This window comes from Vanacampus margaritifer, chromosome 9 (assembly GCF_051991255.1).
Source record: "Vanacampus margaritifer isolate UIUO_Vmar chromosome 9, RoL_Vmar_1.0, whole genome shotgun sequence".
In the NCBI taxonomy this organism is placed as follows: Eukaryota; Metazoa; Chordata; class Actinopteri; order Syngnathiformes; family Syngnathidae; genus Vanacampus; species Vanacampus margaritifer.
Genome location: NC_135440.1, coordinates 22,867,951 through 22,892,170, shown reverse-complemented (window position 1 = coordinate 22,892,170; position 24,220 = coordinate 22,867,951). Strand labels below are relative to the sequence as shown.

At 40.4% G+C, this 24,220-nt stretch overlaps 3 protein-coding genes across 4 annotated transcripts; 2 read left to right on the top strand and 1 right to left on the bottom strand.

The window, feature by feature from the left end:
* The first annotated feature begins 12,366 nt into the window (after positions 1-12,366).
* Positions 12,367-18,868, top strand: gnl2 (G protein nucleolar 2). Of its 2 annotated transcripts, none has more exons than XM_077575281.1 (16): positions 12,367-12,634; positions 13,046-13,127; positions 13,236-13,330; positions 13,581-13,720; positions 13,911-14,095; positions 14,190-14,256; positions 14,743-14,901; positions 14,985-15,098; positions 15,165-15,293; positions 15,380-15,484; positions 15,583-15,741; positions 16,338-16,445; positions 16,524-16,969; positions 17,074-17,138; positions 17,705-17,790; positions 18,075-18,868. In XM_077575281.1, exons 1-16 carry the CDS (start codon positions 12,571-12,573, stop codon positions 18,222-18,224), a joined length of 2,154 nt encoding a protein of 717 aa, XP_077431407.1. In that variant the 5' UTR covers positions 12,367-12,570; the 3' UTR covers positions 18,225-18,868. The 2 variants fall into 2 exon arrangements, with proteins under 2 accessions (XP_077431407.1, XP_077431405.1); XM_077575279.1 differs by having other exon boundaries at positions 12,368-12,634; positions 17,702-17,790.
* On the bottom strand, positions 18,452-20,520 carry dnali1 (dynein, axonemal, light intermediate chain 1). Its single transcript, XM_077576729.1, has 6 exons — positions 20,374-20,520; positions 19,958-20,076; positions 19,722-19,891; positions 19,198-19,376; positions 18,552-18,716; positions 18,452-18,487 (listed from the first exon to the last, which is right to left on the bottom strand). Exons 1-6 carry the CDS (start codon positions 20,443-20,445, stop codon positions 18,452-18,454), a joined length of 741 nt encoding a protein of 246 aa, XP_077432855.1. The 5' UTR covers positions 20,446-20,520.
* Positions 20,521-20,784: 264 nt separating this feature from the next.
* Positions 20,785-23,857, top strand: snip1 (Smad nuclear interacting protein). The gene is made up of 4 exons (XM_077575282.1): positions 20,785-21,095; positions 21,317-21,434; positions 21,652-22,193; positions 23,395-23,857. Exons 1-4 carry the CDS (start codon positions 20,950-20,952, stop codon positions 23,669-23,671), a joined length of 1,083 nt encoding a protein of 360 aa, XP_077431408.1. The 5' UTR covers positions 20,785-20,949; the 3' UTR covers positions 23,672-23,857.
* The last annotated feature ends 363 nt before the right edge of the window (positions 23,858-24,220 follow it).

The window sequence follows — 24,220 nt, the reverse complement described above, 5'->3', positions numbered from 1 at the left end:
TAAAAACACTAAAGCATAGTTAACTGCAAAGGCAATGTCTTAAAGGGAACATATGATCGAACATGGAGTTTTTAAATGTCTTGTATAAAAAAAGTAGTTGCCTACTTAAGCCAAGGCACCAGTTGTAGTTGGTTGACTCTCTGGAAAGTCTGTTTGTTAAACTGCACATACGCAGTTCATTTCTAAAAATCAAGACAGCAAAAGTCAGGTCAGGAAGACATGACTTTGCTTGGCTGTGGCGATGGCTTGGCTGTGACAAAAGCTTGACTGTGACAAAGGCTTAACTGTGACAAAAACTTGACTGTGATGAAGATTTGGCTGTGACGGAGACTTGGCTGTGAAAGAGTTAACTGTGACAAAAACCTGACTGTGACAAAAGCTTATCTGTGATGAAGACTTGGCTGTGACGAAGACTTGACTGTGACAACAGCTTGGCTGTGACAAATACTTAGCTCTGACAAGACGAAACACACAAACTTCCACACATAACGTCGACAATGCTCCCACGCTGACTGGACAGACACAACAGACTAAATACACCAACTTATTTGACAAGACACACCTGGGGAAGACACAAGTGGCTGAGGACACTGATAGATTGACACACACAAAAGGAAAGACACACAGGCGGACGTGGTTACACATAACGACACGAGGGGAAAGACGAGGAACAAAAAACAAAACATTGAACACACAGGCAAAAAGGAACACGAACAGAACACCCAAAACCAAACAAAAACCCAACCCAACAGAACCGAAACATGACACTTTGTGCAATTCCAATACTACTAAAGCAATGTGTAAAACAAGAGATTGCATAACTGAAGCAAGCAAGTCACATTTAATCACTCGTAAATCCCAAACGAGTGGCTTTAATGTGTTTTTATTAAAAAACAAGACCATCGCCATGGGACGGATTCGATTTTAACACCCTACTCGATTACATGTTTTCAGAGCTTTTCTTCTACTTTTTTTTTTCTCTTTCTTGCACTATTTTCTTAACGTGTGCTTGAGTTCTTGACACTACGGTATAATGCTAAGTAGTCTCTGTGTTGCTATAGAGTGCTCCTTGTTTCCCTGGATTAAAAAAATAAAATAAAATCACCTTCAGCAAAAATTGCAAAAAATAAACAACAACATGAGGTGACAACGGTAACTAAGATTTAAGCAGTGCCATCTTTGATTCTTCGCTGTACAAAATCCTACTAAATTCTCAAGAGAACCAGCTCTGATTACTACTGCGTTGTTGTACATTTTGTTTCGTGGTTTCTTTTTAAGTGAAGAAAGACGTACAGTACTTTGCCAGATGTGAAGTAAACGACTATAAACAGCCCAGTGAGTCACGGATGTAGCCTTTGTATCAAAACTGGATGCCGTCGCGGTCCTCTCTCGTTGATTGAGGCTGGCGTGTTCAGATTAGCCAGCAATTAGCTGTCCCCATATCGCCAGAAAAATATTTTCCTCCTATTTTTTTCCCAATTTCTTATGCTGTGTTGTCAGGATGGAGTATTGATCCAGACAGGAAAAAAGCCAGTTATGACACAAAGAGGTTGATGATGATTCGTTTGGGGTTTAGGAATGAAGACAATATGAAATCATGACTATATGTAGTATAAAAAATGAGGACTTGTGAAATAACAAAACAGAAATTATAAAACATTTGGGACATTCTCCCTTGTGCATGTTTTTTTTTTTATGGTGAAGCATATCAAGTATTTTTGTTTCTCAAAGTAAAAAACTAAAATCCATCCATCTGCCCGTTAGCAAACAAGCAGGCCACCATTCAAACTCATGTTAATTGGGAGTCAGCACACACCTGCCACCATTAAAGTGCCTCTGATTAGCATCAAATAAAGTTCAGGCGTTCTAGTAGAAGTTCTGACACTTTGGTTTGATTTCTAACAAAAACCTGAAGGTTTTGTGTTAACACTGACAGTAATTTGGAAGTGTTTATTTATACCTTGTCTAAAAGTCCCAATTTCAGCTAAAGAAAAAATCCACAACGCATGAAGCATGAAAAAAAAAAAAAGAGAGTTGGTCATGTACATTACAGTACATAAATTCCATATGTCTGCTTGGCTCCAAAGGAATGTTTGTCTAATTAATAACAACATTCTTTGTTGCCGTAGTCAATTGGCCTTTTACTAAGCCACACCCCGGAAATGCACACCAGCCAATCATAACGAAAGGTCATACACGTGTCACTGTCCTAGCGTAATATATAATATTTATACAATTTTATTTTATTTTAATTAATTGATTTAATCATTTTGTAAATTAAATTAAAAATGTACTTTTGAATTTAATACACCTCCCCCGTACTGATCATTTCTAACTAAAAAGTGGGCATTAAATAAAAAACTCACTAAATCAGTCGCTAAAATGTAATGATTTTGAAAATTTTATTAAAATACTAGAGACAAAGTTACAAATGTAAACTTCTTATTACCAACAGTCAGCTGTTTTTACACTTGCACTGCCTTGGTTTTACACTACAAAATGTCACTTTGAAACGTAGCCTGTACAGTTAATAAAGGTTTTGTGACGGCGACAATTTGACTTTGTGATATATTGATTCAATCCCTCTTATTGATTTGATTTGATTTGATTTATTAATTTTTCCTTTCGGACACATTGTTACAACAGGTTACATTGATCACATCATTTGCGACATTAATATCCGGAAGAAGGGCTCACGGGTTGAGGTCATCCATGGCTTAATGGCTTGATCATGGGATTGACTTAGTGTACCTTACTTTATATGCTAAAATTGAGTTAAAACATCAATTCTGACAATTCTAAATTATATTTAATGACTTTATTTGTCATGACATTAGTAAATACCAGGGTGGAAAAAGAAAAGAAATTTCATGTTCCCGGAAAGAGCTTATGAGTCACTTAAACTGTCTTCAAATTGCTCGCAGGCCAATAATTAAGGAGTTCGAAAATGCTGCACAAGACTCCAATGATTACATGCACATGAGTGTGCTAGTGAATATTTGAAGTCCGAGTTGCAAAAATATGCCCCCAAGCACATGATTTAAGAATTATTACCTTTTAAGTGGATGTACCACTGGATTCAACGGAGCACAGCCAAAAATGTGTCGGAGCCTGTTCTGTGCTGCATTATGAATGGTTGATCTACATTTCAGGATGTGGCTTAGAGAAAGTTTAATGAATTTCACGGTTCACCTCTTGTGGTCCTCCTATATCATGGATTTAGTGCTGTACATCAGTGGATAGGTAGGATCAGACCCCAGGCTTAAGGTGTGTGTGTGTGTGTGTGTGGGGGGGGGTTATTATGAATACCCTACAGACAGCATTAACTTTGCATCTATGTCGTGCATCCATCCATTGAATGGCACCCGCTGACCAGTATTATCATAGACAGCATTTACAGTACATACACATACAGACAGACATATTGGATAAGCAAAGTGAAGCTATTTGTAAAGATGCCTCGTTCAGTTTCTCTTTGGAGATGTACCATCGAGCCACAGCTTATTTGATTAATAAGGAACCATTATTTTTGATTATATTATACCGTTCAAACTCAATTTTAATAATTATTTACCGATTTAATGGCAAATACAATTGCCACATCCAATATGGCGGATGTGCTGACATCGAACGGGCCATCTGTTTGAACGGTGTCTGCAGCAAATTAAAAAGAAAAAAAGGAAAGCAAAATCCTACCTCATTTTAGATGCCCAAACGATATGTGGCTCCCGTTGTTAAATGTTATTTTACATGGTTGCTCTAGTATCTGGAAAAAAATGATAGGGGATCACTTCACACTGCAGACTGAGGCAATTGATGTTTTCTTTTGAAGTGTTGTCACCTTCGGTTTGTTGATCATTTGTTTACTGTACCAGCCACATATAGAAAGACAGGAGAGCATGATCTAAGAAATCTAACGTCTCTATGCACAAAACTAAATGACACACAAACAATGGAAGGCTTCTGATAGTAGCTCAAGTGTGGGATATTAAGCAAAGTTTAACGTAACATTACCCCAACACGGGAGCAAGAGAAACAGCAGCACCCCAAAAATTTATGGCACCCCACAGGGACAGTCACAGTGTTCGCCAAATCCTCTGTTCCGTCCAGTTAGAGAGAGCATCATTAGATCACTTTGGTTTGAGTTTGAAGGCAGTCAGTCTAATAATTTACAGGTCCTCGGGCCCACCATGGAGAGTGTTGTCGTTGGCCAAATCACCGTTCCCTTCACCACGGTTAGGGCCGGGCAGATAGAGAGGAAGGTTTGCAGCAGTAAAACAGCCAGGGATCAGAAGAGTTCACTAGAGAAGCGTGAACCCTTCGAACCCCCAAACTTACAGACCGAGATGACTTGAGAGGTGGTCTTGGTCCATTTGCAAACAATATCTGGTTTTATTCCCCTCATCACAATCAAGTGTGAACCCTTCGAACCCTGGTGTGTCACAAACATAGAGACCAATAAAGCTTCAAAATCACTTCAACGCTCTGAAACTTGGTGTGCATTTAACATACGGACCAAGACACAGGCGGTGTTTTGGTCCATTTGCAAACAAACTCCAGTCTAATTTTTATGATCATGGGATAAAGTAAACCCTGGTATGCACCAAACATATGAACTATGGGTTGTTTGCAAAACAAACTTTGGTGCGGCCAGTTCCGTTGAGCAAGTGTGACCACTACGTGGACCAAGGATAGGAACCATGTTAAGACCACAATGGAAAGCGGAGAGAATTCATGAAAAAGCCAGATGCTGTCGACTTAAACATTTTGCAAGATCAAAGGATGCAAACATTTTAGCTTTTATTCTCAGTTATTTACATCTGGATCGGATTTACAACTTAGATACAAAGATCACACATTTTGTATGAATCCACTCATCCCGCCAAAATCAACTGGGAAAGGCCCCATGACTCTGAACAGGAACAGAACAAGAGGTATCATATCTTTACAATTGTTGTATTATTATGTTGCCCAACTTGGTGATCTGTCCACTTACACTGCCAACACAGTGGCAGATATCAAATTCTAATTCCTGATTTATATCTCATCAAGCCCGATTTCGTGCATTTGCTTATCCCGCCATTGCAGGCAAGTCAATTGAACCCTACTGTAGAAAATACAGCCCAAGACAATTCGATCGTTTCCATTTAAACATCTGGAGGGACAGGTCACTCATTCTTTGCGAGCACAAAGATGACGTGTTTATTTTTTCACGATCACCTTGAGTGTGGTCGTTAAATGACGTTGACCTGCACAGGTCGTTGCAGAGCCTAATTTCGATGATTAGTCAGTTTTCCATCGCAGTTACCAGGACTTCTTGCCAGGACTTCATCCAACTTTCGGTCCACTCCGTAAAGTCATAGTGGCCTTCCACCGCCTCCTCTTCTGGCAGCTTTCTCACAACCACTCAAAAGTACCTACCTCAGAATAGGTCGTGAAAATGAAATGGCCGTGAAAAGTGATCCGCTGGGGGCAGTTTCCTCACAAATATGTGAGCTGGCCTGAAATGGCATTTCTGAGCTGGGAAGCCATAAAAAGCACGATCGGGATCATTTCTTCTGTGATGTAACGTAGGTTAGATACTCAAGGTTAGAAAGTAGGGTAGGAAAATAACCTGATTCTGCTGTCTTTTCTCAGGCGGGATTAAGAAATAATACTTTTCCTTTTCTCTATGGTAAAGAAAAAAATGGATAGGCCAGCTCGTACTTGGCTATAGGGGGCGCTATAACCTCAAACAGTATGTACATTGACTTAAACTCCCGATACTTGGATTCCAAAGGGTTTTCGCAATGTAATGTATCATACATTACATCTCTATCCACAAGCTAACTGGCAATTAGAAGAACAGACGTCTTTACATCAGGTCTTACATTGTCTCATTCTGCTGCAACAATACTGTCAGAGTGTCGTCTCCTAATGCAGCGGTCCCCAACCTTTTTTCCACCAAGGAACGGTTCATACAAGTCCACAACTTTCGCAGACCGGCCACCCAGTGGGTATAAAAAGTGATCCTAGCCCCGGTCTACCCTAACTCACTCACCATAACGCTAAATTAAAAGCCGGTCGCCGCAGAGCAGGCCATCATGCGTGTAAATCACCTGTAGCTGTAAGTCCATGCACCTTTCTTTTTCTTCTTGGTCATAGGCTCCTGTGTTGTCTCATCACCGGGCCTTTTCTCTGTTGCAAAGAAACTTTCCAAATATGTTTGTTTTTTTACTCATTTTGATAACTTGCCGATTAGCATCAGCGCTACGCGACTGCGATAATTAGCATCAAGAGTCCGTCGTAAACAGAGAATCCGGTCACTTTTCAAAATAAAATATTTTTAAGCCTCGGCTAATCAATTAACTGGAAGTATAATACGTTTTTTTTTTTTATTCTTTCAACTGTGCAGTCCGCAGCGGCCGGTCAAAAGTGGTTGAGGACCACTGTCCTGCAGAAACAGCTTCACATTAGTTTGGCCGCATTAAAAACGGTTTCATGTCAGCCCTCTGCTATTCCCGATGGCTTTTTGACTTTTTGGTGTCTTGTAAACAAATAGTCAGGTCACATAGTTATACAATTTTATCTCCTGCTGTTTTCCTTTTGTACAACGCAACATATTAAATAAACAGCTAACCACAGTTGTAAGTTATATGTGTTGTTTGGGTGTGTTTTGTGTCCACAAAGAACAGATTCAGTTGGGATCTCATTCTTTTGTTTTCAAAACAGTGAAAGAAACAAGTTGAACTCTCCCTTGCCATCCACGTCAACCTCCTCTTGCACAAAACTCCGTCATGGGCCAAAATACACTACTGGCCCCAGCGATAGGAATTCTGGCCCAAAATGTTCCAACATTTTCACTTGCTCTTGTTACAACCTTTGGCAGAATATTTTTAGACGGTTTCCTTTCATAAACATTGGTGCATTTGTAGATATGTTGCCGGGGTATTAAAGTTACTGTCAAAGTTAAAAGTTGTCAAATTTACTGACAGCTTTTATTCATAGAGCTAATTTAAAACCTCAGAATCAATCCAAGGCACTTTGAGGATCAAACACGCAACCTTAGCATTGGTCGACGACCGCTCGACCACCTGAGCCATGCTAAATATCTCTTGTGGATGAATAAAGTAGCTATCTACCGATCTATGTATACAAGAAAATGGAATAGCTGTGTCTGGATGAAGAACAGTCAGCTCTTCACCGGGCGCTCATCCTTTCACAAATTTGGCACGACTACGAAAAGGAGGCTCCTCACTCAAAGAGCCTGCTTTCTCACAGAGATCAGGATGGAGCAGTGGCTTTTCCCAGAGGCCCCCAACCCTGCGCAGGCTGCGTCTGATGCCAAGACAGGTTCCAGGTGGTCTCGCTTTTGATCCTCACCAGCCCCGCATCCCTTGGAAAGATCAGCCGGCGTAATCGCTTGTGTTTTGTAGGCCGCTCAGAGGAAACAGTAGCGCCTCGCTTCCCCTTATGAGGCATGACCTCAACAGTGGCAGCTTGCAGCCTCGCTGTGACACAGACCTCCCAGCAAATAGGCCTCTATCTAATCGAAAAGGGCAGCAGATAGACACTAAAGATGGGATTCCGCCAGATAGAGGAAAGGGTGAACACTGGTTCCATTCAGCCAGAGAACATTGCTGGCAAGAGGCACTCTGGCACTCAACCCAATCTTCAACTTGCTGTTTATATTACCGGCTAGAAGTGGTGGGAAGTAACTAACTACAAATACTTTGTTACTGTACTTAATTGAGTATTTTGGGGGGGGGGGGGGTTGCTGTGCTCCCGACATTTGAAATGGGATATCTATGTGTTCTACTCCTTATGTTATGAAAATAGGCTCATTACTGTTTTCAACCTCTGCTGATGATGACATGATGTATTAAAACACAAAAGGGTAAACAAAGTGGAGAAAGTCAACCACAGTTGAGATTTTGTGGTCAAAAACATGGACAGCGGTGACATGGAGTAACGTGAAGCAGGGATCATTTACAACAACAACGGCAACAGAGACTTGTTCGATGTTGTGGGCTCCAAGAATGACTCACGGCGAATAAATTGTGTCTTTTGCTGGCATTAAAACCACCATCTTCTGGCGTTCAAAAAATTTCAAGCTAATCTAAAAAGTACGTTTCAGTGGTTATTGTTAGCCAATTCAACATTTTTTGTTACTCAGTTCATAACATTAGCAAAGGTATTGGAATGTGTTGTTTTGATGCCTAAAAGCCAAGCTAACACTAGCTACTAGCTCTTACACAAAAACATTAGAGGTGCAGCAATTAATCAATTATCATATTAAAGTAGCACTAAGGAACTTTTAAACCTTAATAAAAAATTAATTGGAATTTCAGCCTTTCAACAGTAAATATTGTCCAACGTCTATAGTCCTCCGTTAAAGCAAACCGATTATGTTTGTGTTGGTATTTTCAACATCTGTTTTTACTTTGGAAAACAATAAACAACATTTTTGCTGATTTTCGGATTGATGTTATGACTTAAACCTGTACCTGAATCATAATTCCCATTTGTGCATTTTCTTTACTGACGATTTGAAAAATTGTCCAGTTTTTCATTATTATTTTTTTTCTTTTTCTCAAACACAAGTATCTGTACTTCTCCTTAAGTATAGATTAAATGTGAGTACTTTGGCCATCTCTGCCAGCCAGTTACTGACATTCAACTGCGTAACCCCTCGCCAATACTGACTCATTAAGATTCCGGGATGCGGCAAACATCATGCAAAGACAGCAGCAGCTCATCTGTGGACTTCGGAATTAGAGGAGAGGCTTTGTCTTGGATGGAAGAAAAGAGTGCTTACAAAGAAGCTTGGTACATAAAAGCGGGGTGAGTAAGTTTAATTGAATCAATTTGAGTTCTTGCAGCCTAGTAGGACATTTGTAGATTTTTACAAATGTGATCATTTGTGTTTTAACCAAGCCTTGGTCTGGCTTAATCGCAACTTTTGCTTTTGATTTGGTCTCAACCTTTATTGGTCTTAACCTGCTTTGGCTTTAGGTAAGCTTTTGGTTTTCATAGTACAGTATACACAATGACATTTCTGTCTCAGCTCCGTGCAGCGCCTCATTGTTAGACAGGCCTACAATATTGTTCCATTAACGTCACTTTAAATTATGGTTGTTTATACTATCATGCTCATTTAATAAGTTCCCGATGATCAAGCTCAATACTATCCAAATTGTAAGAAAAAAAGTTTTAACTCAATCACTGAGTTCACCTGGTGGACTCGATGAAGGACTTTTTCCATCATGAATGAAGTTTTCTTTTACTAACACCAGTCCTGGCTCACAGCCCGATCGTGACGATGTGCTTAAAGAGGTGCTCTGTAAGTGATTAACAACACATTTTCGACTCAGTCACAAATAGTTGCCTTTAATCATTTTAAAATGGGCCGAGCTTGTTTTGCTCAGGGTTTGATCTCACAGACAAGATAAACTGTACATATCCGGACTTATTATGTACAGAATTTACAGGTGCTTTGACTGAACCAGCACTTAAATGAGCTCTTGCTTAGCAAATTGTGGCAGGATTTTTACATTCTGGATCTGGATTTGACACATCTGAACATTTACCGTAACTTTGCTTGGTAAAAATAAGTAATGATTATAATTGGTGTACTTAACTGATATCTAATCAAATGCTTTTACTCTTATAGCGCTTTCCAATGTTGCAGTCTAAATTTCGTTCATCTTTCGGGCTGTTTGACTTTGGAGGTCCCCACTATATGTAATAAATGACCAACACATTTGCCAGAAAAACAACATCCAATCATTTCATCTCCATTTGGGTCGTATCAACATGATCTTATCATATTTGTCATAATTCACAACTCTTTCCTCACATTTTCTTTTTTTTTTTCTCAGTCCAGTCACTTCTTGAAACAGTTGGCAGTATCGCCGTATACAAATGAGGTGTGGGATACAGATAAAGATGGGAGCCCCCTGGCTGTGTCTTCGCTCTTTCCAGTGCTGACAAATTGAAGGGGGGGGAAATGCCTATCCAATGAGTTATGTGTCCGCTGTCAAGGAAATAACACTTGGATGGCGTTACAAAGTGGCTTTTAAGTTTAAAGATAGTGAAAGTTGATTTGTGGTGTTTTTTCCTTGTGACCTTCCCAAATGTTTTGATGCAATGTAGTATCCAAAATCAACTTGGACACAATGGTGACTGTCAGTCTTTCTGGTCCACAGTGGTTCTTTACTTTGGAAGGGATACAATAGGGGAAATAATTGTTTGATCCCATGCGGAATTTGTACGACTGCTCGCACACATAAGAAATTAACATCCTCGAATTATTATGCTTGTTTACCGATTATCTTAATAGACAAAATAAGTATATCAATCAAAAATGCATAAAGAAAGATTATACCGGTAATAAAATGTTGATCATTTTATTGAAGTCAATAAATATTTGATCTCAAAGAAAAAACATGTGTTCGTACTTGGTGGATGAACCCTTGTTAGCAACCACAGCGATCAGATCATTCTTGTAGTTGGTCACCAGATTTTTGGCCCTCTCCTCTTTCCATAAAATCTCTAAATATTTCAAGGAACTCCAAGCTTGTGCTAACTCCATTGATTTTCTTTTGGGTTGAGGTCTGGAGACTTACTAGGCCACTCCATGACCTTAATATGCTTCTTCTTGAGACACTCTTTTGTTGCCCTATCAGTATCTTTTGGGTCATTGCCATACTGAAGGATCCATCCGTGACACATTGGAGGTTTTTATTGATGGCCCATTAATGTAGTGAAGCTTGACTGTGGGTTTGTTGTTGTCCTTTGGGTCATATTCACATTTTGTTTCTGTTTCATCCTCGACTTCTCTAATGTGTGCGATCACAATTATCGTATCCTACTTAATAAAATACACATTTTAGAACTTTTAAACTGTGTTTTTCATGCATTTTTGACTGACTCGTATAAATGTAACCACCATTCAACAACCATAAGAAAATGTTACCTTCCATTTGTATGGTAAGTGAATAAGCTTATAAATTCAGCAGGGGATCAAGTCGTTATTTCCCTCACTGTGTACTGTGAATGCTTTCCATTTCGAACTCCTCCAGTACTAAGTGGCCTTCATCAGTTGTCAGTCGTTGTTTAGACCAGCCTGTCGGAGGCCGCCAGTGTTCCCCTTTTTTGACTCAAAGCAGAGACCCTGCGAGTGCTGAAATATTATCCACAAATGTGCACATTCACGTGCATTTTAATGTCACACTGGCTTTGTATATCTTAACGCCCAGCCCCAACTGCGTTGGGATTGCGAGTGCCTCTGCCACACTAAAACACATCTGGAACATCATATGTTTGTCATATGTCCTCAACTGTTTTTCCAAGCAAATTCCCACTGCAGTAAATAATCTCTTCACTAGGAAGCATTGTGCAAACTGCTGTTAAAAGGCATTGTTTATGATGCATTGTGTACTGGCTGTAAATTCGTGGCTGTTTTCTGATTCGTGTTCTCGTTATTCAATTGGAAATGTTGCATGAAAGCATTGTCTGCACTATAGCGTATCATATGTGGCATGTTTCTGTTGAGACATTGTCCAATAGTTCTTGTGGTTTCCCCAACAGCAGCTAGCATGAGAAGAAAAACGTACATCAATTTTCTATCCCATGTATCATCACTTGGGTCACAAAAGAGCAGCCGTCCATCTCAACAGACTTCGGATGAGAGGCAGGTTGGACTGGTCGCCAGCTAATTGCAGGGAGGGCACATATAAACAACTATTAACACTCACATTCACACCTAAGGACAATTAAGAGTCTTCAGTGGCAATTAATATGCACAATTTTGGAATGTGGGAGGAAACCAGCATATGACTCCCAGAGGCTTTGCTACGCATAAAATTCTACTGGGGCACAGGCCCCAGGTTTGCTTCTCTTCACACCCAACGTGTCATTGTAGTCAATTACTTTTTTAGAGTTGGGTTATTATAGACCAACATCAGTCATTTGTAGGAGGTGCGAGGTGGGCCTACCAACCAGCACTGTACGAGATGGGTGAATTAAGTGACAACTACAACAAATAAACAAACTAATAATGATAACAATAACAACGTGAGACATTTTATTTGTATTTTATTATTTAATTATTATTATATTATATATATATATTATGTAATTATTATTATTTTTTTACCTCATAATATTTTAATTAAGCCATATTAATTTAACCAAATTACTCTCAAACTGGCTTACAAAATATTTTAGAAACAAAATAATTGTGTTTCACAATTTTTAATGAATAAATCAAATAAACGTATATGAAATATTTGTGGAGATTTGGGGGGGGGGGGGTTTACGTAATATAATATTCCGTTGTATTTGTATTTTAAATTAAAATCTTTATTATTTACGTTCGTTGGATGACACGGTAACTTCTGTCTGATTGGCCGTCCTCATCGTCGCTTTTTGATGACGTTCTTCCGGCTACACGTCTGAGACACGTGTGACGCACAGAGTCGAGTTGAAGCGGCGAAATAAGTACTAACATCACCTTTTTGGCACATTTATTTGGGTGCCGCTATTTTGTTCTATATCGTTGACGGCTTCGCCGGATAAACAGTCAAGATGGTGAAGCCTAACTTCAAAGGGAAAATGTCGATTAATCCCTCGACGTCCAGCAGCAACCCGGGTAAGTAAGCTAACCTTATTAGCCGCACGGTTTGTTTATCGTTACCCGACTGACATTTAAGATAAGATAGCCTTTTTTTGTTTATTAGTACGACAGTGGGCAAACTTGCATCGCTTTAGTAGCAATATTGGATACAGAACATAAAAAGAGCATGCAAATAGGTCAACGTAAAATATATAATTTAAGGCCAATGTGTTGGATTGTAGCCCCTCATACTTGGAACAAACGAAGTTCAACCACCTTGTCACTGTAGTGGAAGGTGGCACTGTCGATTTAGTAGGCTTCGGTGCAATCCACATTTAAGATAAGAAATATATTTATTTTAAAAGTCACAATATTTAATAATGTTGCCGATCTATTCTAATAAAATGATAATTATGTATAATCTAAACTAAGTTATTTGTTTGTTAGATCGAGTCAAGGGTGGCGGCAGCACAATGAGGGACCGTGGCACCATCAAGCGTCTGAATATGTACAGACAAAAACAGAGATGGTAATTGACTCATTTGTTGTTGTTTTTTTTGGAAAAAATAATATAATCTGTTGCAATGTTGTGATACCTGTTCACGTGCTTGGTTTAAATCTGTCTTTTTGTTGCCAGTAACAACAGAGGAAAAGTCATCAGGCCTTTACAGTACCAGTCCACTGTGGCTCCCGGGACAGTGGCCCGAGTCGAACCCAACATCAAGTGGTTTAGTGAGTTGGCTAACAAATTTTCATTTTCATTCACTCATGTATGTCATTTGCATCAACATATTTGAATGTTTTCTATCTTAACGCACACTTTAAAAGGTCCATCGTCATCTGTTTAAAATGTAAACACTAGTGTATGTAAGACCAAAATTAATCTTGCACAATAGTGAGGATTTGTTTCTGGCACATGCATGGCACACCAGATTGTCCCGAATGTAACACACAGGTTAATTTGAAACCTTTTGTCTTGCAGCAAACACACGGGTGATCAAGCAATCGTCCCTGCAGAAGTTCCAAGAGGAGATGAACGCCGTGCGGAAGGATCCGTATCGCGTCGTGATGAGACAAAGCAAACTGCCCATGTCGCTCCTGCATGACCGAGTCAAAGCGCATGTGCGTGCACACCAAGCTTATGTTAGACCGTGGAACTTAACTCTACTGGCAAATTGTTAAAGTTCTATTCAGTGTCAGCATCCTGGGGGGGGCATTCATGGCCAAATGAGCACTTAAACTAACAATACAGCGATAAATAGCTTTATATAGTTATGCCACAGTGAATAACTTTCGCTGCTCCTCTTGGCAGAACTCCAAGGTGCACATTTTAGACACAGAGGCTTTCGAGATCACGTTCGGACCCAAGGCTCAGCGGAAGAGGCCCAGTCTTGTGGTGTCTGATGTCAAGGACCTGTTGGAGCAAGCCGAAACTTCGGCCATGAGTTATAATGCCGACAAGGACAAAGACCTGGTGACGGAGGACACGGGGGTCCGGTAAGGCCAAATGATGTATCATTGTTTTCCACCTTATCTTGCAGGCCCATACAATACTGATTTGTGATAATATATTCATTTATTTTTGCGACAGGGATGCAGTCCGTGAAGAGATCTTCAAAAAGGGTCAGTCCAAAAGGATTTGGGGAGAACTTTACAAGGTATTGTTTCATGCAGATGTGGAGCTTTACAGCCACAATCACATAGCACAAAGTAGCATAGCAAAGGATGTTATGTTTAACTCCATAACATAGCATCCATTTATGCTAATCTGGTTCAAATCACTTCATTTTGAGAGAGGGCGGGGGGGGGGGGGGGTCCTGCTTAACTGACCCCCCTCTAAAACTTGGCCAATGCTAAGTATTGCTTTTGTTACCATGACGAACGGTGGTGGCGCTACGACGAATTAAGGGCTACTATTAAAAGCCAGCATCTGGAATGGCTGTACTGTATTTTCACTTATGGAAGCAGCACTTCATCACCAAGAGACCCAACTATTTGTCACTAATAAACACCATATATCTATTATAAAGCTTCATGACCATCCCCACACTCTTTATTCACCTGAAATGGACATGGCGAGATGCAGAGAATGATGCAACGGCCGATTGTTGATATCACGGTTGTTGTGACTCTGGCCGCCGCAGGTGATCGACTCGTCTGACGTGGTCATCCAAGTGCTGGATGCTCGCGACCCAATGGGCACGCGCTCGCAGAATATTGAGGCTTACATCAAGAAGGAGAAGTCGTGGAAGCACTTGATCTTTGTGCTGAACAAGTGCGACCTCATCCCCACTTGGGTCACTGTAAGACCGCTTTCCTTAATTTTCTCCTAAAACATCGGACTCTTGAGCTCCTTGACTGAAACGTTTCCGCTTTGTTGACCCAGAAACGCTGGGTGGCGGTATTGTCCCAGGAGTACCCCACCCTGGCCTTCCACGCCAGCCTCACCAACTCGTTTGGTAAAGGCGCCCTCATTCAGCTCCTCAGGCAGTTTGGCAAGGTAATCCCACTAAAGCCCTTCTAAAACAACACCAGTCAATTAAAAAATATATATATATTCTTGCAGCTCCATACGGACAAGAAACAAATCAGCGTGGGCTTCATCGGTTACCCCAATGTGGGCAAGAGCTCCGTCATCAACACGCTACGCTCCAAGAAAGTCTGCAATGTGGCGCCCATCGCTGGAGAAACCAAGGTAATGTTTCTGGTCGCTTGGTGGAAGCATGATATGCCACACACAATCTTTGGATCGTTGTTTTGTTGAAAGTGGCCTCTTTCCAGGTGTGGCAATACATCACTTTGATGCGACGAATCTTCCTCATTGATTGTCCCGGTGTGGTCTACCCTTCAGAGGACAGCGAAACTGATATTGTTCTCAAAGGAGTGGTACGTTTGACTTTGACTTTCTATTTTTGTGTTTAAGTGTGTGAAAAGGCTCGCGGCTTAAACTGCACTCAACTCTTTCCCCATGCTCTCTCATGAAGGTTCAAGTGGAGAAGATCAAGAACCCCGAGGAGCACATTGAGGCAGTGCTGGAGCGGGCCAAGCCCGAGTACATCCAGAAGACGTACCGTATCCCCACATGGAGCTCAGCGGAGGATTTCCTCGAGAAGTTGGCATTCCGCACTGGCAAACTTTTGAAGGTAAGGTTTTGGGAAACAAAATGATCACATCTTTTATTTTGTAGTTGAATTCATTTCTATTTTATCGTTAAGTGGATTTGTATTTAGAGGATTTTCAGGGCATTTTGTTCATTTATTGCATTATTTTACGCTAAATTATTTCATGTGAAACTGCCTGATTGTTTTTTTGTACTATTTATAGGATTTAGACATTTTTTTGTTTTTTACTTTTTAAGGAAAATTTGAAATTTGTTTTATTTCAGGAGTTATTTGTTATAATAGAGTATTTTAATATACTTTTTTGAATTTAATGTTAATGTTTACATAATCTATTTTAAGGTATTTTTTTATATTTTGCTGTTATTTTTTCCATTTTAATATTGCTTATATATTTAACATTTAAACTTTTTAAATTAGTTTTTTTTTTACAGTTATTTTAATGTGTTTCTGTATTAAATACTTTTTTTGTTTGATTTGTCATATTAGCATATTTTCGCAATTTTGGCACTTTAAAATGTCTCCCATTTTTAGCATATTTTATAAGTTACTAATATATTTAGTATATTATAATTATTTGTCAACGTGACAAAACATTTGTCTTGTGTTGTATTGTGCAGGGTGGAGAACCAGATCTGCCAACGGTGTCCAAAATGGTGTTAAATGATTGGCAGAGGGGGCGTATCCCTTTTTTTGTGAAGCCTCCAGGGCCTGAGGGCGACCAGGAGGTAAACATTCGATACATATTAAGCCTTTTATATTCCCAAAGATAGATGTTACAGTATTTTTTTGAACCATTTCACAAGGAACCTTTGCCAGCGAAAGCTGCCCCATTGGCAATAGAAAGTGTGCAGGAAGCCCAGACGGAGGAGACCACCCTGACCCCCGCTGCCACTGAAGGCGAAGAGCAACAGAAGGAGGAACTGAACAAGATTTTGTCCAACGTGCGGCAGAACTTCGGCAAGATCAACGTGGCGCCCGAATTCAACGAGGAGGACCTGGTCCCCGTGGAAATGCCCGACTTGGACATCTCTGGCTCGGAGGCTGAGGAAGATGAAGGAGAGGAGGACAATGAGGAAGAGGAGGGTGTAAAGGAAGAGGAGAAGGAGGGGGGCAGTGAGCCAGTCGCTGAAGAGAATCCGGTTGCTGGGAAGAAGAATTCCAAGCAGGTGATCCGCGAGCTGGACGAGAAGATCGCCAAATACAAGCAGTTTCTAGACCGGGCCAAATCCAAGCGCTTCTCAGCCATCAGGTCAGTAAGCTTTCAAACTAATTCTTCTCTTTCCTTGTGTCGTATAAGCCGTGCGAGACATGGCAGGGTGGCCTTACCTTCTACTTTTGTTTTTTTTAAAACAGGATACCAAAAGCCGATTCAGACAAAGTGTTAACGCACATCAAGACCAAACAAGCGCAGATGAAAGGTAAATGATCATATCTTTAGCTTTAATAAAACAAATCTGTTGAGGATAACAATTAAGACCACAGCAAAGACTCAGGATGATGTAATTTATTGGTAATATGAATTTGTGGTCGATTTTTTATTTTTGCATTTTTATTCACTTTTATTGTGTTTGTAACAACTTGGGAGCTCAACACCGGCCAAGAATGGTGTCTTGATGAAATTTGTCATAAATTTAACGTCAAACTTTTAATGTATCCATCCATTTTCCGTACCACTTGTGATTTTCAGTGTCCAAGCTTCTTCTAGTGGTAGACTAAAGAATCACTGCCTAAGTACACTAAACTTGTGACACATTAACAACACATTTGCATTTAAGAACTGTTTTTGTTAAACATTTAAGGTGACATTTTTATTGCGCTTTTATGTGCAATACCTGTTACTTGAGTCATTTATTTTTGCAACTGTTTCTCAAAAACGTTACTAGCTCATCTTGAGTTAGTTTCATTTACAGAATTGTTTGCTATTTTTATGACATTTTGTGAAGTTTGTCATCTAATTTGTATTTATTTATTTAAATTCTAGCAGCTACTCAGAGAAACAAAAAGAGGAAAGCTGACGACGATGAGGAAGATGCCCATTCTGCCCAACAACCCAAACTGTCGTCCAAAGAGGTAAAAAAAAAAAAAAAAAAAAAAACACTCCCGCATTTTGTTTTAGTTTATGTGTATGTTTCTATTTGTTTATAGGCATTTATTTATTTTTTATGAATGTCATTGTAAAAAGAAAAAGGGGGTGGGGGGCTTAAAATTAGGCTATGTGTATAAACTGATTAGATGTGGGTATGTATTTAGAACGTTTTGTTTAGGAAGTTCTTGACAAGTTTCGAATGAACTAAAAGAATCGGAAGAATAATGTTAATTTCTTCATTGAATGTATGTATTTTTCACCTCAACAGAGAAGAGCGATGGATCGCGCCCAGCGGTCAAAGAAAGTCGGCTCGCGCTACTACGAAACGCACAACGTCAAGAACAGGAACAAGAACAAGAAGCAAGACGCCCAAGAAGCAACATCAGAGGGCAGAAAAGCTAAGAGAGCTAAGCGCTAAAGGCTAGCAATAAAATATATTTAAATAAAGACTTTTAATTATGCGTTATTTGAAATGTAAAGAACGGGATTGTCTCTATCATCCATTTTGACCCCCGCAGGATATGTTTGGCCTTAAGTTTAAATGCAACCTAAGTCATTTTTGTTTGGGACTACATGAAAAATCTTAATATTTGCCTCGGTTTCCACTCATTTAATGTTGCGACAGGACACATCGGTGCTCGGAAGTTACTTCTTTGGCGTGACCATCCCTTCCAGCTGTGCCTAAAAGCAAATACAGATGTTAGGAAGTTGAATGAAGCAGTGAAAGGTAGACGTGTTGTACTACCTTGAGCTGTTGGTTGGTCCTCTTCAAAAACTGAATCTGCTCGACGTGCTTCTTTTCCTGCGCTTCCCGTTTTTCCTCTTCCCTCTTCTGGTTGACGACGCATTCGGCCTTCTGCGCGTTCAGCCGCGTCGTCAGGTCTTCTTTCTCTTTCTCTAGATCGTTGATCTGAATGTGTAAAGGGAGGGAGAGCAATCAGCTCTGTAATCATGTATTAAAAGAGACATATTTTGCAGTTTTTATACAAAACAGTTCCCAGATGTCTCAATAACGTGTATGTGACAGGCTTCTGTGAAAAATAAATAAATAAAATACCTGAAGGGAACGCCTCTTCGTAATGAGCAGAACTTGGGGGTTGTGTTATGTAAATTAATCAAGTTGTGAGATTTTAAATTGCCAAAACTCAGAAGGGCTGACTCGTATAGACATTTTGGGAAGATCACAAAATATTTAATTGGTTGTTTAATTTCACACTTGATGGGCAAGTGGCAGGCACTCTAAAAAAAAAAAAAACTATTTGTATAAAAGCCACTAAAGTCCCTCAATACTGTTATCTCCAATTTGAATTTCCGGTTAAGTCTGCCATCTGCTGGACATGCAGCTGAACTGCAGTTAATAAATCCCATGTGATACAAAATGTGGCGCTTACTCTTTGCCGCATGTCCACTTTGTCCTGTTCGGCCTGCAGGGCCTTCCTCATGCCGAAGACCACACTGCTCTCGTACAGCGTCTGGTAGGCGGCGATGGTCGTTTGGATCTCATCTCGGACGCGCAGCAGCAGGAGGCCCTGCTCAGCGCAGTTGATGCACACCTGCCGGATCAGCTCGTCTTAACAAAATAAAAATAAAAAAGTTACGTATAGTATTTATTTTATTGGCTGTGATGGTTCTGAAATATTGAACTATTGCCCAAAATGCTGCAAGATCATTGGCCTTATTTTCTTCAATGTTGAGATTTTTTTTTTTTAAGGTCTCCTTTCAATGCTTTTTTTTTTTTTAACTAACACAAGCAGTAAATGAAACTACTACTTAACAATAAATTGGTTTTACAGGTTAGGCTTTATGCTAAATTAAGGCAAATGAACCATGAATTAATATGAAAGACGCAACGATTAGAGTTCTTGATTGATTTGATTTCTTTGAACAGCATTTGCATAACATCATTTGTATTTACCGAAGCACTGAGAGTACAGCTCCCTGCGCACAGGGCAGATTCCTGTCTCCAAGGCCCGCCTCTGTTGCAACTTCCTGTCCAGCACTTCCTCCAGGTTGACGACATCGGCCCTTGTGCACGGCGTAGTGGACACCCGCTGCATCCACAGCTGGTTGCCCTCCATCCACTCCCTAGACAGTAACAATCTGGGTTGGTTTGGGTAGTGTAAAAGGGTCTCGGGGAAGGGGTGTACTCACCTGGGGGGGAAGATGACGTTGAGGATTTCTTCATTTTCAGGTGACCCTGATTTGGTTTTAGGGGGAGGGGGCACAGGGGAGTCAGCAGGCTGATGCGGGCTCACTTTGAATGGACGTCCCTGCAGAAAAAATGTATTTCGAATTACTTTAAAAGTGTTTAAATGGGAGACCTTTCTCCAAAGACCCCCTCAGAACACAACTAACCATGTGTGCCCCTATATGCCATCGAAATGTAAAACTTCCCAATGTCTAGATCGTTTGATTGTATGCAAGAAAAATAGTTAAACCATAAAACCAGGAAAAACGGTTTAGCGCAATAGCTAGAGTGCTTATAATTAGATTTAATACATGTTTATTTTTAATATTAGTAAATAATAGCTTATTTTCCAATCATTTCGTAAAAATTGTATACTTACTTTTACTGATTTCCTAACTGTGCCTTTGCTGATTGAAACCGGAGTGTCATATTTGAGAAGGGACTCACTCATCGTTTACGATATCATAAAATATCTCTATTTTATTTTTTTTAATAAAAACTCCAGCTGCAGGTTGGGTTGCTCTCGAAACTTAAAAAAAGGAAAAAGTTCGCGTTGACGTTTTCTGTCGTTATGGCAACATTCTCTTACCGGTGTCCTATTTGTTAGATCCGGGTAGGATAGAAAGGAGCAGAAAATAGAACTGTTTTCACTCATATATTTAGTTTTATCAGAAGTAAGAAAAATCAGGCTTTTATTTATGAATTTACTTTGGTATCGTGTTCATGAAAGATAATTTACTTATTTTAATATGTGTGATTGCGAAAGGGAACCATTGTGACAAGCAGTGATTCGCCGGGGCACATTTCCTGTTTTCCACTGGAAGCGGAAGTAAGAAACCCATAACGTAAGCTAGCCTAGCTGCTCTTCGCTCAGTTTGTTTTCGAGGAAATGATCAGGTACGCCTAAGCCAAACCGCTTCACAACTTTTTCAAACTATTATTTTCTGGAAATCAAATGGCCAAAGAAAAACGACACAAGAGACGGGACTCGCCAGAAGCGAAAGTTAAGGTGAAACAAGAGAAGATAAGCCCCGCGAGGCCGCACAGAACACGCCGCTCGCCGAGTGACAACAGAAGCCCGCCGAGGAGGAGAGCCAGCAGGTTTGTTCGTTCCTTTTTTGTCAGGCTTTTTGTTTTAAATCAGTTTTTTCTCTTAACCAAGAAAAGGCGTCGCAAAAATTTTATGTCATATCGATGGTGTTGTTTAGCTTGTTTGGCTAGCCGTTAGCAGTTGTTGCGCAACTCATTGTACTACACCAGATTGATCAATTATTTTTCTTTTCTTTTTTTGAAGACTTGTTTTGTATGTGTGTTTGATCCAGGTCGCCTGTCAGGACAAGAGACGATCGCTCGGCCGTCAGGAGAGAGACCTCTTCCCCTGCCCGACGAGGCAGCAGGTCCCCTCGTCCTCACCGCAGTGCCGATGTCAAGTTAAAGCGGGTGAATTCCTCATAAAATGCAATTGGAACAAAGTTTAACTTCATCAACCTTCTAAACAGAACGCGTGAGCACAAAGTTTTCTGCCATCATCTCGCGGTGGAAAACTGTATCAAAATTAGTTTGCAAGTTGAAGTTTGAAAGCACAATAATTGATTTTATTTGATTTAGCTTAAATAAAAATGTATATGTAAGTTTTGTAATACTAATTGCAATACAGGAGCGCGACGAGCATCGTTCCGGCGGAGATGAGCAGAGAAGAAGAAATGACCAGGCCGAGGATAGGCGCAGCAGGTGGGAATCGGACCGGCCTCAGGAGAGAGAGCGTAACGGCGACAGACGCCGGGAGCGGGACGCCACCTCCTCGCAACAAGCAGAGCGGCAGCGTCACGATGATCAGCGGCGGGAAAATCGGCGAAGGCGCGAGGAGAACCAGGACCTGGACTTCGGCCGTCCGGAGAGCACCGGCAACAGCCCGACGGAGCCCCCTGCTGATAAAGAAAAGCCCAACTTTGGCTTGTCGGGGGCACTCACGGAAGACACCAACACGTTCCGCGGGGTGGTGATCAAGTACAACGAGCCACCCGAGGCGCGCATTCCCAAGCGGAGGTGGCGGCTCTATCCATTTAAGAATGACGAGCAGCTTCCCGTAATGTACGTTCACAGACAGAGTGCCTATTTGTTGGGGAGACAGCGGAAAATCGCAGACATTCCCATTGATCACCCGTCCTGCTCGAAGCAGCACGCAGTATTTCAGTACAGGTAAGGAATGACAAATAGACTAGAGAACTTACATGGTAGAATGCTCCAAAATTGCTCCAATTTTGATTTTAACCATAATTTTTTGCGGGGGGAAAAATGCTAAAATGGTTTCCTGGAAGAGTTCAAACTACAAGTTGTAAGACATCCCCTACGCTCAACTGGTTGCAGGTTGCATATGGTCAAACAACCATTCACATTCACACCTACGGACAATTTAGGGCACTTCCAGCGGAGACTGGTATTACATTTGGATTGGATATGGAAATGGTAATGGGATAACCTAAAGAAAAGAGATGATAAACCTCCATCCACTACCATGTTTTTTTTTTTTTGGGGGGGGGGGGGTTCCTCAAAACTAATTTTTTTATATATATATTGAGAAAAATGTTGGTGCCAAATTACAAGTATTATAATCGACAAAGATTCAACAACATCCAACTAGCATGTACACTCGATTAAATTTTATTATACAGTATAGCACTTTGAAACAACCATCGCTGCAGACATAGTGCTGTTACATGGAATTAAAATCAGTTCTGCAGTAAAGACAGGTAAAACAAAATAACACAAAATAAATGAATGAAAGTCATGATTGGGCAAGTAAATAAAATGAAATTTATAACACAAGTAGCATGTATGTGAATAAGTAAATAAAATTTGCATCAAATAAATTGAGTTGACGAAATGCAGCAGGCACCAAAAAACACTGAAACAATGCTGAGTCAAAGGCTAAAAATAAAGATGTGTTTTAAGGTGAGTTTTATAAGTGGATAGAGAGGGACATTGCCTCATATTTACGGAGGGTCGTTCAAAAGGGAGCGACCGGCAACTGAAATCAACAACCACATCATCGGAGCTACTGCGTTCAGTCGTTAAACTATTCATAACAAGCCACTTTCACATGACACTCGTCAATATTAGCCAGCAGACGAGCCTAAATTGTTCGCAGTAACACTTTACAAAATTGGTATGTCATTTTACTCACATTTGAGTATTTACACACAATAATGGCCTGGAATTAAGGAAAATTGTGACCGCAAAGTGACTACATTGACTATTCGTTGCTGTAGTAGGAGATACAAAAACAAACTTTTACGAGCTAAAAAGTTTATAATTTTTTTTTTTTTTAAATTGTGCTTCCTCTTTAAACGGCTTTCCTGATAACCATAAGTTAAATGTACTTATTTCTCTACTTGTTCAGAGTGATGCCGTTCACGCGAGCAGACGGCACCACGGGCCGCCGCGTGAGACCGTACATCATCGACTTGGCCTCGGGTAACGGCACCTACTTGAACAACCAGCGCATCGAGGCGCAGCGCTACTACGAGCTCAAAGAGAAGGACGTGCTCAAGTTCGGCTTCAGCAGCCGCGAGTACGTCCTGCTGCACGAATTCTCCGACACCAGCGAGGTGGACGCCAAGGAGCTGGAAGAGGACGAAGGCCTGGACGAAGGCCCGCCGGACGAGGCAAACGCATAAACATCAAATTTCTAAATGTGGTCTTACGTGTTTCAAGACGGGACCTGATTAATGATGCAGTCAGTTATGACGCTCTGTTGTATAAATAGACATATACCCCCTTTTTTTATTTTCTCACATCAGGGGGGCTTACAGCAGTCATGTAAATTTACATTTTTGTACTGTAAATAAAGACTGTCGACTATTGGACCGCCTTGAGTGAATTATTGACCTGTGCATATCTAGTCAAAAAACATGTGAAAGTTGCTAACATTATTAAAGGTAATTTAAGCAAATTTGTTATTTCAGCAGTGTCAATCAAACTGGTAGACCTTTGCATTAATCAGTTCCCAAAAAGTAGCTCTCAGTTTCAACAAGAATGGTGACCTCTGCCTTGGTGTAAACAAAGCAAAAGCGCTATAAGGTGCTGTAACATATTGTGATGTTCAATTGTCTTGTTTTATGTTCAATATGTATTTATGCATCGCTCTTTATTGCAGCTGCAGTTGTTTTAAAAGTGCTCTATAAATACAATTGAATTGAGATGTTTAAATGGCATAGAAAAACATT

What these genes read in the sequence shown, in the direction of transcription:
- gnl2 (XM_077575279.1), top strand. Translation starts at nt 12,571, where the DNA reads ATGGTGAAGCCTAACTTCAAAGGGAAAATGTCGATTAATCCCTCGACG. An exon ending in TTTGGGGAGAACTTTACAAG is followed by an intron (nt 14,257 to 14,742) that starts GTATTGTTTCAT and finishes TGGCCGCCGCAG; the next exon opens with GTGATCGACTCGTCTGACGT. An exon ending in CCAAACTGTCGTCCAAAGAG is followed by an intron (nt 17,791 to 18,074) that starts GTAAAAAAAAAA and finishes TCACCTCAACAG; the next exon opens with AGAAGAGCGATGGATCGCGC.
- dnali1 (XM_077576729.1), bottom strand. Translation starts at nt 20,445, where the DNA reads ATGAGTGAGTCCCTTCTCAAATATGACACTCCGGTTTCAATCAGCAAA. An exon ending in AACGTCATCTTCCCCCCCAG is followed by an intron (nt 19,892 to 19,957) that starts GTGAGTACACCC and finishes GTTACTGTCTAG; the next exon opens with GGAGTGGATGGAGGGCAACC. An exon ending in GGACCAACCAACAGCTCAAG is followed by an intron (nt 18,488 to 18,551) that starts GTAGTACAACAC and finishes ATTTGCTTTTAG; the next exon opens with GCACAGCTGGAAGGGATGGT.
- snip1 (XM_077575282.1), top strand. Translation starts at nt 20,950, where the DNA reads ATGGCCAAAGAAAAACGACACAAGAGACGGGACTCGCCAGAAGCGAAA. An exon ending in CCGATGTCAAGTTAAAGCGG is followed by an intron (nt 21,435 to 21,651) that starts GTGAATTCCTCA and finishes ATTGCAATACAG; the next exon opens with GAGCGCGACGAGCATCGTTC. An exon ending in CACGCAGTATTTCAGTACAG is followed by an intron (nt 22,194 to 23,394) that starts GTAAGGAATGAC and finishes CTACTTGTTCAG; the next exon opens with AGTGATGCCGTTCACGCGAG.